Source organism: Astyanax mexicanus, chromosome 22, assembly GCF_023375975.1.
Source record: "Astyanax mexicanus isolate ESR-SI-001 chromosome 22, AstMex3_surface, whole genome shotgun sequence".
NCBI lineage: Eukaryota > Metazoa > Chordata > Actinopteri > Characiformes > Acestrorhamphidae > Astyanax > Astyanax mexicanus.
Window position 1 is genome coordinate 7290180 of NC_064429.1, and position 13564 is coordinate 7303743.

Consider the following 13564-nt stretch of genomic DNA (forward strand, 5'->3'; position numbering starts at 1 on the left):
CCTAAATGAACAAATACCAGGAATTACAGATTCATTAGTGTCAGGTTCACACAACTAAACAAATATTCTTTACCGCAGATTCACCCTATTTATTTGATTAGCGCCACCATGTGGAGTAACTTTGGTATGTCATATTGAGGGGGCGAGTTTAAAAAAGTTTAAAGCGGTTCAGTTCAATATACTCTCCTCTGAGAATATATACACTCCTCCTCTAGTGCAGTTATCGGCTAATGTTAGTTCTGCTCCAGCTGCGCTAGCCAGGGTGAGCAGCAGGCTACAGTCCGATAATAGTCACATCTGAATGGCCAAAGACCTAGCACCTAGCCGAGGTATATAAATATAATATTTCCCATGAATGGGGAAAAGGTGGTTAGCGGCTAATGCTACCCCAGCCCCGGTGCTGATGAACTAAACTGAAACTGAGCGGCTTAACTGGTCTTTACAACCTGTCCTTAAGATAAAGACTACAACGTCCACCGTACCTGTCCTGATATGTTGATGCATCCCGGAATCCTGGTCCACCAAAATTGTATGTGCAGGGAAAAGAGCCTTGCCAGTCTGTAGGAGCTGCAGATCCACCAAGCTCACTGCCACAAACATCACACAAAAATGTTAATTGGACTATAAATGCAAATATTAAATCCACCGTAGAATTTAAATGAGGTGGTGAATAAAATCAGACATATAAAAGACATTATTACTGTTAGACTAAACTGATTGGAAGATGGTAGTCAAGACGTGATTTGTTATAATATTGCAGTGCCATATAAATGGTACAAATGGAAAACATCTAGAGCCCCATCGTACACCGTGTGCAAGTTGGGCTGTGATGCTGATATCTTACAACCCGTCAACATATTTTCACTCCATGTGCCCGCACCATTACAATAGCGTCAGAGAGAAAGAATAAATCTACAATGATGGGCATGGTGGTCTGAAAGTGAGGTGTGTTTAAGTAAATATCTGACATGTTTTTATCTTGGTAGCAAGAAATACAGGAGCTCCACTGACTGATTAAAACCCTGACAACAGTCAACAGTCAGCCGCCCAATCCTATCTTAGTGCATGTACACTTTTTTCTTTTCTTTAAGGGAATGGCAAGTGACAGCTGAATGATTTATTTCATGTTACGTTCAAAACACACCCATCGTTAATTAAGATAATTAGTTCATGCCTTTTGCGCATTTCAAGCTGCAAAAGGCTGATTTTTTTTACGTCCTTACGATACCAAAGACACACAGACACGCCCTAAATCCAGCTGTGCAATCCGCAACTGACCGGTGTCCTCTAGACTGCTAAAATAGGGTCCTTAGTTTTCTATGATAGAGCCAGTCTAAACCTACCATATCAAGGCCTGGGCATCCCCAAAACCTATTGGCTGGATTGGAATAGGCGGAGCCCCATTGATATTCTCCTCAGGAATCCTGTATGTATCCTCTGAAAATAAAAAGAATACATTTGGATTTGTTACGTGAGTTTCAATAGACACCAATGGCAAAAAATTGTAAAGACAGATTTAAAACCACATGCAGGTCGAGGTAGAACACATGGTTACTTTTGGCAGCCAGGTAAGGTGTCAGCGGGTCTCCAAAATCACTGGTGAAACTTCCTCTTTCTGCACCAGATGGAGGGAGGTACCAGGAGTGAGGGTAAGTCTCGTTTTCATCAGACATCAGGCCGTCGTTGATGTCATAGGGATCTGTGTAGACAAGCACCCCGACCACCCCGAACGGAGCCGCGTTGATCGCCTGTTCAATTAATCAACAAAACAAGAACAATCAATGTCTGTAAACTAAAATAGCTCATGAGTATGGCTAGGCCTGTCACGATTACTGTATTTAATGTATATTTTTAAGGTATATTTTTAAACCCCATTGATGGACACAAGCCATCAAACGAAGCTTAAGTTTTTGCGCCAGGAGTGGCATAAGGTCACCCAAAAGCAGTGTGTAAGACTGGTGGAGGAGAGCATGCCAAAAGCATGAAGTCCACCAAATCCACCAAATATTGATTTATGAACTCTTAAAAAACATGGAAATCACTGCATCTTTTTCATTATTTTGATCATTTTCTGTAAGTAAATACTCTAAATGTCAATATTCTTATTTGAAACTTGAGAGAAATGTTGTCAACTATTTATAGAAGGACAATATTTATTAAACTTAAACATATACATATAAATAGTAATTTCAGAAAAACTGATTAGTTTAAAGTGGTCTCTTATTTTTCTTTTTTTTTTCCAGTAGCTGTGTGTGAGATCCTATTAGCCCAATAGAGCTGGTATGACAGCTTTATTTAAAAACAGTGTTTATTGATACAGTGCATATTTATAAATATATACATACATATGTATGAATAAAACTCAAGTGTTCAGAAAGGAGACTGGTTTGACTAGTTTTTACATGCATTAAAACAGAAGATATCCTTTAATTAAACAGCATGAAACTGTGTGCGTGTAGTGCCTACTCTCGCTCACACATCTGATCAGAGGAGAACAAAACAGCTCATCTGGTTAAAACATCTCAACATCATGTTTACTTATCATGTGATAAGTTGAGGACATAATTATTGTGAAAGACGCAAGTATGTCAATACCAAAATTAAGTTACTTTACTTGTGGTTTTTGTAGATTGTGTAAGCATTTTGAGTGTAGTCATTTAGACATATCGTACTTTTGCTCCTCGTCCTGCTCCTCCGTATCTGACAATGGCGATGGTTCCACTGAGGTCCAGTGTTCTGTTCAAGAGCTCGTAGTCACTCACTTTCCCCTGGTTAGCATACACCAGCTTCCCCTACACACAACAAAGGGATAGAGCACAGCAGCCATTATACAAAAAAAATTATAATTATACAATATATTTTATATTATTAAATGTATCCCAAGGAAATATATAGACTTTGCCATATTTGTACAGAAATATCTAGTAGATATAAATAGAAACATATTAAATAAATAAAAAAGAAAAAGCTAAAAAAAAATATGAATAAATGAGTTCACCATCTCATTATTGTCATAAGATGGTGTTTGAGTAGCAGTTATTTATTTGCAATCCATACAAGATTATATTATGCATACATTAAAAAAGGTAGAAAGGGCATATTGCACATTAATGATCTCATTCTCAGTGTTTGAATTGTAAGATGTCCTTCATAAAGAATGGGGCAATAAAGTTTATTACAGCATCAAAACTAAAACTGATTGGTAAACAGACACTTAATTGTCTTCTTGTTCTGAGTATTTCTGGGATGGGTAGGGTAATATTATATATATATATATATATATACATACATACATACATACATATATATATATATATATATATGTATATATATTAGGGATGCAAATTATCGATTAATTCGTTAATCATTAGTTGATTGATCTTATCGATCGACTTTCGATTAATTGATAAGCGGCGTTTTTACCTGAATTTTAGTGTTTCAATAGGGCCTTTAAAAATACCAGCTAAATAGTTAAAACACTGAGCTCAAAAAGTATATATTATATTATGATAATTATATTGTATTATATTATATTATATATTCCTCAAGTAATTATGCATTAGGAAAAGAAAGCAGACTTTTTATGGTATAAGAAAATACATTCTTTAATTTAAAAAGAGAAATAAATTAAGGACTGGCTCAGTTTTTGCGTTTTTGTAACATTAGACATATTAAAAAAAAAAAAAAAAAAGAATAGAAGAAATTAAATAGAGAGCCAAACAGATTATTATTGAGCCTATAGATTATGAAGAAACTGCATCTAGGCTATTAATTAGGAAATCCTCAACAATCCTCAATGCAATGAGATCCTGAAACCCTGTACCGTCAACTGTCTTGATTGGCATCAAATCTCTCTTGATCATGCTGCATATCCTCTCTGTAATGTCCTCCGCCCTTCTCTCATCACACGCTCGCGCTCTCAGTGAAACTGTGACGGTGTTCAAATGATAACTGAGTGAGCTAGTGGAACTGTTGTATTTCAATACCGCATTACACAGAGAACATTTGACTTCTTTGCCTAAATTAACACTGTTGAAATGGTCCCACACCGCACTTATTTTCGCCCGCTTCATTTTGTTTTCAACCCTGGTCTCTCGCGAGTCGTGTTCACCTCTCGTTCTCACGCTCTGTTCAAGTTACTACAGTAGCGCCCTCTAGCGATTAATCGCGAGTAATACATTTTGTTCGAGCAACCTCTTGATCGACAATTAATCTAAAGTCGATTAATCATTTGCATCCCTAATATATATATATATATATATTAGCGGTGGCACGGATCACAAAATTCACGGTTCGGTGTGTATCACGGTTTGAGGTCTACGGTTTACGGTTTTGTACGGTTCTTGTTTTTTTTTTTTTTTCTTTTTTATCTTAGCCCCATAATACACGCCGTTACACCAATGGAACACTGTAATAGTCGCTGAAAAGATTTTACTACCATAGCACTACACTTCTATGACATTACACAGTGCTGCCTTTAGCAAAGCATTACATAATAATACATAATACATAATAATAATAAAAATAATGCACAAACTTGAGTTTCAATTTACTCAAAGCACGCTGTTTTAACAATCTCAGAAAGATAGTATTTTGATAGAACAAGAGGGAAGACATGAATGATTTCAACATGTTTTACATTTATTACTCAAAAAAAGTGTCAGGAATGTGTGCTGCCATCTGGTGACATCCATCTACAGGAACCTTTTTCAATATCACAGAATAGAAATTGAAACATAATATGAGCCCACCATCCAACCAGCTCAACAGAAAACAAAATCAACAACTCTTCTAATCCCTGAGAGTAAGGATGTATTTTTTTCCACTTGAAATTAAAGTGCAGTGCTTTGAAACATATGGCTGGATTTTTTAAACCTAAACTTAAAGTGCCATTGTTATATTAAAACAACTTAGAACAAAAACACACAGACACCATCAGTGTAAATATTGCAATAAAACCCTGCACTGCACTGTTTAAAACAGCCCTCCCCTTTCACTTAATTCTCATATTCTTCTGCATGAAAATCAGTTTGTCAACATTTTCTGGCAAGAGGCGAGACCTACTTGCAGTGACAATGTCCCCTGCTGTGGAAAAAACACGCTCACTTGGCACAGATGTACCTGGGACAGCCAGGTCACGTTGTGCCAACTTTGCTACATGGGGATACTTATGTGCGTTGGTTTTCCACCATGCGAGGGGATCTTCATCCACAGAAATGCAGCTTGTTTCCTTGTATGAGGTGACCTCTTCACGAATGGTTTCTGGCAAAGGCTTTGTACTTCTTGCCTCTGTTGTAAAAAAATCAGCAAAAACTGTTGCCATGGCAGATTTCTTGTGGGGAGGAGAGGTCTCTGACGGCTCAGATTCCGCTGCTGAGGATGAACTGGCTGCCTGAGCTTCACAGTGTTGTTGAGCCTGACAAGAATCAGAAAATAGACATTTAGGAAATGTTAATGACAGTGACACAGTTTAGAGCTTTGATCGGGCCCAAAAATGCCAGCCCGACCAGGCCAGAGCCGTTCAGGCATACCAACGCTATGAGCGATCCACCGATAGAAGAGGGAGCTAAAATACAGAGCAGAGCCCAGAGGAACGGCTAATGCGAATTTAATTATAACAGAAAAAAAATATGAAATTGGCAAAATCACCAACTAAACTAACCCCAAAATAATAACAAAAATATAATCTAACGAATTTCAAAAGATAAAAACGAAATAGTCAACACAACAGTAGAAAATCAATAAACTAATATAAAAAAACGCTAATGCTAAACTGCTGCCTGATTATAACATTCTAAGTTGTGCAACTTTTTTACATCACAGTTTGATGTGTTACTTTTCTATATTTTGATGATCACGCCATAGCTTTATATAAAATAAAAATAGCATTAAAAACAGACGCCTACATCATGGATATTTTTTTTTAAGGCCGAGCCCGCCGGCGAGAGTGTTGGGAAATCTCGGCCGACCCGGGCTGAGAATCTAAACTCTAACACAGTTACAGTATGTTCCACAGGGCAGTGGGGAATATAAATATTACAAATGCAAAAAAAAACTTTACATGCAGTTTAGAATTGATAAATAACATTTAGGCCTATTTTAGATAATATACATCATAAAATCAAAATAGCTTACCTGCTCTTCGAGGTTTACAATTTCCAATGTGAGATCATCCCAGATTTTCTGAACGCAGGCTTCATCCAGATAAGGCAAGGACTTGAACCTGGGATCCAGTGCTGTGGCTCTGTGCAGATAATCCTGAATACTATGGTCACTGTATCTGCTTTGAAGATCCTTGGTGATGGCTGCCTTGGCATCTTTGATGGTGGAACTGTCGTCTGCACGTGGTGCCATTGCTTTCAGTACCATCCTCTGCAGTGGCATAATCATTGAGACAGAGGGAGATGTTTCTGTGCTCATCAGGGTAGTCACATTCTTCAAAGGTTTAAGAACATCAATGAAGCCCTCTGTCAGCTTTGTTTCACTGTCGGTTAACAGGGAAATGTCCTTAGCTTTTTTTTTTCATATTTTTGTCCGTCACCGCGGAATAGAGGGCCGCCTGTTGCTCCACATAGCGCTCTAACATATCGTATGTGGAGTTCCAGCGCGTTGGCACGTCGTGAATTAACTTGTGGTCTGGCAGTGTCAGCATGTCCTGCTTTGTTTTCAAGATGAAGGCGGCTGTTGTGCTTCGATGGAAAAAAGTGACCACCTTTCTGACCTTCGCCAGCAGTCGTGAGATTTGGGCTGTAGAGATGGCGCTTTTGGCTGCCAGGTTGACTGTGTGAGCAAAGCAGGATATCTGTGGCCCAAGTCCCTCCGTCAAACCTACTGCATTCACTATGTTCTTGGCATTGTCAGTCGTGACAGGGATGGTGCCGTTGTCCCTCTCCAATTTCCATTCCTCCACCACCTCTCTTAGCTTTTCGGAGAGAAATTCGCTTGTGTGACTCTCATATATTGGGCGCGTTTGCAATACGCAGCTTCGTAACTCCCATTGGGGAGTAATGTAGTGGGCAGTCACTGTAAGGTAGCTTTCGGTGGACCTGGAAGTCCATCCATCCGTCGTCAGAGCTATTTGGCATGCCTCAGATAACTCCTTAACTATGTCCACCCTTGTCTCTTCATATAAGTTCGGTATCACATTGGTGCCAAAGTATCTACGAGAGGGCATGACGTACCGCGGCTCCAGCACCTTTATCATATTCCTAAAGCCTTCACCCTCCACCACGCTGTAGGGCTGCATGTCCTTTGCAATGAATATACCTATGGCTTTGGAAATTGATTTCGCCTTGGCGGTGTCCTCAGCCAGGGGCTGTTTAAATGCCGCGCTGATTGTGAATGGCTTTTTGGCAGGCTCTCCTCTCCTCCCCTCTACTGACACACTTGGGTGATGTCTTCGTAAATGGCCGGTCATATTGGAAGTGTTTCCACTAGCGTATGCAATGCGGGTTTTGCAATGCTTGCATATTGTAACAGTTCGATCCACGTTTTTATTGCCAGTATCATCGTATGTGACGGGGAATCCGAAATGATCCCACACACCTGATTTAAACAAAGCTGGGGCATCCTTCATCTCTGGCCTAGGCAGCCTGCCTTCTCCACTCCCACTTGCCATGTTTGTCCACGCCACCACAAACCTTTGCTTTCGCTTCTTTGGCACGAATGAGAACCACGTGGTGACATACGGGCATTTGGCTATAATGCGAATTTCGAACGTCTGGAGAAAAAAAAAAAACGTGGACCCTGTACGGTTTACACACGCCCCGCGCCGTGACAAGCAAACCTAATATATATATATATATACATACACACATACATACATATATATATATATATATATATAATATTACCCTACCCATCCCAGAAATACTCAGAACAAGAAGACAATTAAGTGTCTGTTTACCAATCAGTTTTAGTTTTGATGCTGTAATAAACTTTATTGCCCCATTCTTTATGAAGGACATCTTAAAATTCAACTCAAAAATTCAGAGAGAGAGGGAGAGAGAGAATTTTTATAAAAAAATTTTTTACTAATTTAATAATATCGAAAGAAATATGGCAATAAAATTAGGAGCAAATGTAATCTAAAACTATGCAAATAATCTGAGAATTTAGTATTATTTTGAAAGTCAAAACAAATCCATACATATTCGATACATTATCAGTTTAGCATCAAATATGAATCATATTATTTAAATTGTAGATGCTCTAAACTTAACCTGCGGTGAATAATATTGATAATATTGACCAATAAATCCATAATTTCTGGTATTTGCTTATTTAGAAGTATATATCATCTTCAGTAAGTATTTTACAGAACTGACTTACATATCAAGTATCACAGTATTGTGATAATCTCGTATTGTGAGATGCCCTGCGATTCCCAGTCTGGATTCAGTCCGGAGGCTGATTTGCAAAAATGTTGCCTTTTGAGTTAAAATGCGAGTCTTGCTACAATGCTACAAAATTGTTATATCTCATTATTGTTTTATCTTTAAGAGACAAAGGCTTTATCTTTTTTATTTCTTTAAATAATCATAGTCTTATAATCTGATGTAACGTCAATTCGGCGCATTGTTTATCATAATCTAGCTGCAGTTTGGATGAGCAAGGTTGATTTTATTGCACTGCAATAGAATGTGAATTACAATAAGGCTGTAAAAATGTCTCTCAAGCCAATTCATAAAGCGTTAGTGTCTATAAAAACCCTTATCATCTGCTATCTCTTACTGAAATTACACTTAAGGCGTTTTTAGGTGGCAGAAGGAATTGCTCTTAGTGAATTCACACTAGAGATAAGACAAATGACTGAGACACTTAAAGTGACTCTAAGAAGGTTTTAATGATATGGGGATTTGGAGCCATCTCTGGTAAGAATGTGTAAATGCACATAGCATGTGGAAGAGCACTTTAATTAAGGTTAATGTAAAAAAACTGCAAGCAAAAATTGCAAAAGTGAAGTGTTTACTCGAGAATTTCTATTTTGGCATTTTTTAACTGCCCCCCTTCTTCCCCCAGTGTTTACTTTAAGTGTGAAAACTCATTGTCGTACTCAACATTTTACATTTTAAGGTATTAAGAAGCAGTAAAGTCCAGTGTTATAAAGGAGTTTCAGTGAAGTTTCTCCAGCACTAAGGCTAGAGCAGTAGTAGCACTAGTTGCTAACCGCAGCGCTAGCTCTTTTGAATTCAGAGACGAGTATACTGGACTGTAGTCTGCGTGTTTGGCATGTTAAAACATGCTACATGGGACGAACCACTAGTTGATAGCGCCCTGGTTAACCGAAACACTCAGGGTTCCTGTTTTCCCGCTTCACATATGTTCGCTTTAAGTGTAAAAACATATTGTCGTCCTCAAAACAATCTGTCCCGGCAGAAAGTTAAATAACTACTATATACTTAAATTACTGCTACATGCAGTTAGCATGCTGCTAGCGCTGCTGCTATCCACGGAATCTAAGCTCACTGTAAATAAATGGAAGTGCTTTACTCACCCAAATAAACGTTTTTCAGGAAACGTTTTTCTGCTTCCCTATTAGAAGGGCACCATGGCGACACACCTGTTCCTTACTACTGTCACTTAAAATGCACCTTATGATCTAGTGCACCTTATGTTTAAAAATAGAGATTCATTGCTAGTTCGCCTTATAGTGCGTAAAATAATTTTTTTTTTGCTAATATTTTTACAGTATGAATGGATGGAGCTAAGCTTTTTCAGGCTGAATGGGCAAAACTAAATATATCATTTGATTTCTATACTGTGATGGTCTGAAAAAAAAAAAAAAAAAAAAAAAAAAAAACAGGAAAGAAGTTGTGTTTATGAGAGGTACCCTGGCATGTCCAGCAGGTCCATAGGCGGCGTATGGCTGCACCACTTCTGGGTCCTCCTGGTCTGGAGTGTACGCCTTCTCTTTCTCCTGGGCTTTGAACAGCACGGCATTGGAAGGACTTACTAAAAAAAAAAGAATACACATTAAGGAATTCTTCTGCATTATTATCAGCATATCAGAACGATGGAAGAGCAAATGCACCTCTTGTATTTAAACTGAAATAAGTTCACAATCCGACCATGTGGTTGGAACTCAGGGTAAATTATTTAATTTTCAGATTATTGGAATTATGTGGAAATGATACGGCTGTATTAGATTTCTATGAGTGGGCGTTCCGTTCAGACACCCTGAGTGACAGTGAGCTGAACCGTGAGCTGGGCAGTGGTAGGCTAGGAGAACGGATGTGCAATATATATACTACTACTACTACTACTACTACTACTACTAACTGTTGACATACCATCACAGCATCACTGTGCTGAAGACTTTCTCTCTCACACCCGCTCGCTCTGTCACTTACACACACCCACACACCATATGCAGCTACACTAGTGTACATTTTATCTGTTATAGCTCTCAGTTACACTCAGTCACATTAAAATATAATCAGCAGATTAAAATAAAAACTGATTATTTTATTTACATTTAAATATTTATTAATACATGCTTAAAAGCTGGTAGGTTACAAGGTTTTTATATATGTGCACTGTTTGATATTTGTGCTGGTGATTTTAATGTTTTAGTTCATTCTTAAGCAAATTAAAAATGGCTTAAATATAATGTTTTCATTAATGTGCTCAGTAAGCAATTGTTATTCTTTAAGACACGCAGGCCAGTACAAGATAAGACTTTTACAAAAATATTTTTGTGGTTAAATAATTTGTTTGCTTGTTTTAATACCACATCTTTTTTTTTCCTTTTTACTCTGAATTTATCTGGCCAATTGTCCCACCAATTTAGCTGCTAGTCAGCTGTATATCTCCCCCCAAGGAGGGCGAAGACCAGCACATGCCTCTTTTGACACATGTAAAGCCAATCACCACATCATTGCTGAGTGGCCAGAGCTATCTACTCTGTTCCAGCAGCTGATGTGCAGCTACATGACCAGGATTCTAATTAAATAAAAAAATATTTAAAAATGACCTAAACATTACTGCATTGCACAGAATCAGATCAGAACTTAAATTCAAGTGACTCTAACACAAAAAAAAGTATTGGAACTGAGACACCTGTTTAATTATTTTATTTTTTTTTTTTTAATTGAAGGTACTAAAAAAGCATGTATCCTGCCTTTGTTGGAATAACTGTCTCTACTTTCCAAAGAAGGCTTTGTACTTAAGGTCAGGATGCTGCACCATCATCCTCATCCCAAGTAATCCCCAATGCTCAACTGTCAAATCCCAAATTCCTGAAATAAACACAATCACTGAAGAGAACACAGTTCCTCTGTTCCACAGCTCCATGCTGTGGACTTTATACCCCTTTAGCCCAAGCCTGGCATTGGGCATAATCATATTTATTTGCTCCAGAGAGCCCTACTCTATTGTCTTTACAGGGACTAGACACGCTGTGTTCATGTGTGTGTCAGCAGTGGGTGCGCCAGTTTGGGAATGTTTTCATTAAAAGGAGTGTCCACAGACGGCTGGAAATATAGTATACACCTGCAGGTTATTACCAGTAGAGTTACCACTCACCCACGGTGACAGTATTTGGTGTGTCTTTCTTTGGAAAGGACAAGTAGACCCGGTAATCTTCCCTCCATGCAGCATCCAGACCACTGTCTTTATCCTGCCACCTCTTCAGCATGTATTCTACCGTGGCCTCGTCCCCAGGCGTTGTGGCCATGTGAGGAACCTCAGTCAGTTTCCTATGGATGATTAAAATCAGGTTGTTTTTAGTGTGCTGCTGTAACAGCTAAACCTGAATTTTTTAGGTCTGCAAAACATTTTCTGAATGTTACACTTCATTTTCTTAAAACATTAAAAAAATAAGAGACCACTCAAAAATTATGAGTTTCTTTAATTTTATTAAATTAAAAACCTCTGAAATATAATCAAGAGGAAGATGGATGATCACAAGCCATCAAACCAAGCTGAACTTTTTGCACCAGGAGTGCCATAAAGTTATCGAAAAGCAGTGTGTAAGACTGGTGTAGGAGAATATACCAAGATGCATAAAAACCAGGGTTATTCCACCAAATACTGATTTCTGAACACTTAAAACTTTATGAACATGAATATGAACTTGTTTTCTTTGCATTAATTGATGTCTGAAAGCTCTGCATTTTTTGTTGTTTTAGCCATTTCTCATTTTCTGCAAATAAATGCTCTAAATGACAATATTTTTATTTAGAATTTGGAAGAAATGTTGTCTATAATTTATAGAATAAAACAATAATGTTCATTTTACTCAAACAGATACCTATAAATAGCAAAATTCATGAACTGAAGTGGTCTCTTAATTTTTTCCAGAGCTGTAGGTTATTAGATGAACTAGGATGTTCTTAGAACATTTTTAGCGTTTTTAAACGTCTAGTAACGTCACTGCAACATCACTTGTGTCCAAGTTTTAATTTGTAGTTTTTGTAAAATGTTACTTTTAACGTTTCCATTGTGTGTGAATCTTTCGGATGACCAATAAACACTAATTGTGATGCACACTATTATTATCTCGCACGTTTTCAGAACACTCTTGAAACATCGCTTCTGAAATGTTACAGGCTAACCTTCCAGGAACAATTACAAAATGTAGCTTAATATCCTAATAATGTTCTCTGTTAGCCTAGCAGTTAAAAAAAGAACAATGTGCATTAGCATTAGTAATGTAACTTAAATAACCATTTTAATTTTCTGTGGAAGTCAATGTAAAAATATGTGTTCTATTATTTTGAAGCATTTCTATTGGTCCATTCATCTATTATCTTAAGATCTAAACTAAATATGCCAGAAAGTGAACCAAGAACTTCTCTAATACCTTGTATTCTCACTTTACACTTAATATGCAGTCATACATTTAGTTAGTTTTGGATTATTCTATAAAGACACACTCCAAGAACAACTTCCTATGCAATAGTAACATGGACAATACAGATAAGGTTAAACATTTGGTTATAAAGTACATAATTTTTTATTTACTCACTTATTTAAAGCTCTAACTGATGCTGAACTCACCTGAGGTTCTCCTGTATCTTCATGTTGTCCACCTCAGCGATGAACTTCTTGATGAGGCTCTCGTCCACGTTCTGAGACAGATCCCGCACCCATTTGGGCGAGTTGTCCTGCTCGATGCCGAAGTGTCCGATCAGGATCCCCACGGCGAGGACGGCCAGGCCTGCGAAACCAAACAGCAGGATCTTCTTCAGCATCCTGAAGGTTCTGTATCTATCAGGAGTTACCTGTGTTACCGCACCTGGCACTAATCAGATCTGTGGCTTCGTAAACAACGCCGGGTACTTTAGTAATAGAAGGTAGTGTTGAAAGAGTGTGACGTGTGGAAGGTTATGGCCTCAAGATGAAGGTCACAAGGGTGAAAGATATGATGAACAGATGATCCTCAAAAGCCCACCTATGATAAGGATCAATCCAGCAAGTCCATAAAGTTTACTAATTAACAGGGCTGGGTAGAGGAGATTAAAACCATCCTCAAACTACGGTAAAGGTCTCTCGAGTTATCTTGAGTCCAAAAACACCTGATGTACCACCAAGTAAGTTGGCAAACTTTATTGTCCATCTG

The 13564-nt window shown here is 38.0% G+C and overlaps 2 protein-coding genes across 3 annotated transcripts in view; both read right to left on the reverse strand.

Moving 5' to 3' along the window:
* Positions 1-13564, reverse strand: part of naaladl1 (N-acetylated alpha-linked acidic dipeptidase like 1) — a 28511-nt gene that overhangs the window by 11942 nt on the left and 3005 nt on the right. The window contains exons 4-10 of one of the 2 annotated variants that reach the window (XM_022668268.2): positions 13003-13162; positions 11527-11699; positions 9833-9954; positions 2673-2792; positions 1556-1748; positions 1344-1437; positions 483-587 (exon numbers count right to left, since the gene is read on the reverse strand). In XM_022668268.2, coding sequence (XP_022523989.2) covers positions 483-587; positions 1344-1437; positions 1556-1748; positions 2673-2792; positions 9833-9954; positions 11527-11699; positions 13003-13025 — 830 coding nt within the window. In that variant the 5' untranslated portion in view covers positions 13026-13162. Of the gene's footprint in view, positions 1-482; positions 588-1343; positions 1438-1555; positions 1749-2672; positions 2793-9832; positions 9955-11526; positions 11700-13002; positions 13334-13564 lie in introns of those variants that run through there. The other variant, XM_022668267.2, reaches the window with a different exon arrangement.
* Positions 5333-7775, reverse strand: LOC111191976 (E3 SUMO-protein ligase ZBED1). The gene is made up of 2 exons (XM_022668269.2): positions 6136-7775; positions 5333-5416 (listed from the first exon to the last, which is right to left on the reverse strand). The coding sequence occupies exon 1, from the start codon at positions 7616-7618 to the stop codon at positions 6509-6511; it is 1110 nt and encodes a 369-aa protein (XP_022523990.2). The 5' UTR covers positions 7619-7775; the 3' UTR covers positions 5333-5416; positions 6136-6508.

What these genes read in the sequence shown, in the direction of transcription:
- LOC111191976 (XM_022668269.2), bottom strand. Translation starts at nt 7,618, where the DNA reads ATGGCAAGTGGGAGTGGAGAAGGCAGGCTGCCTAGGCCAGAGATGAAG.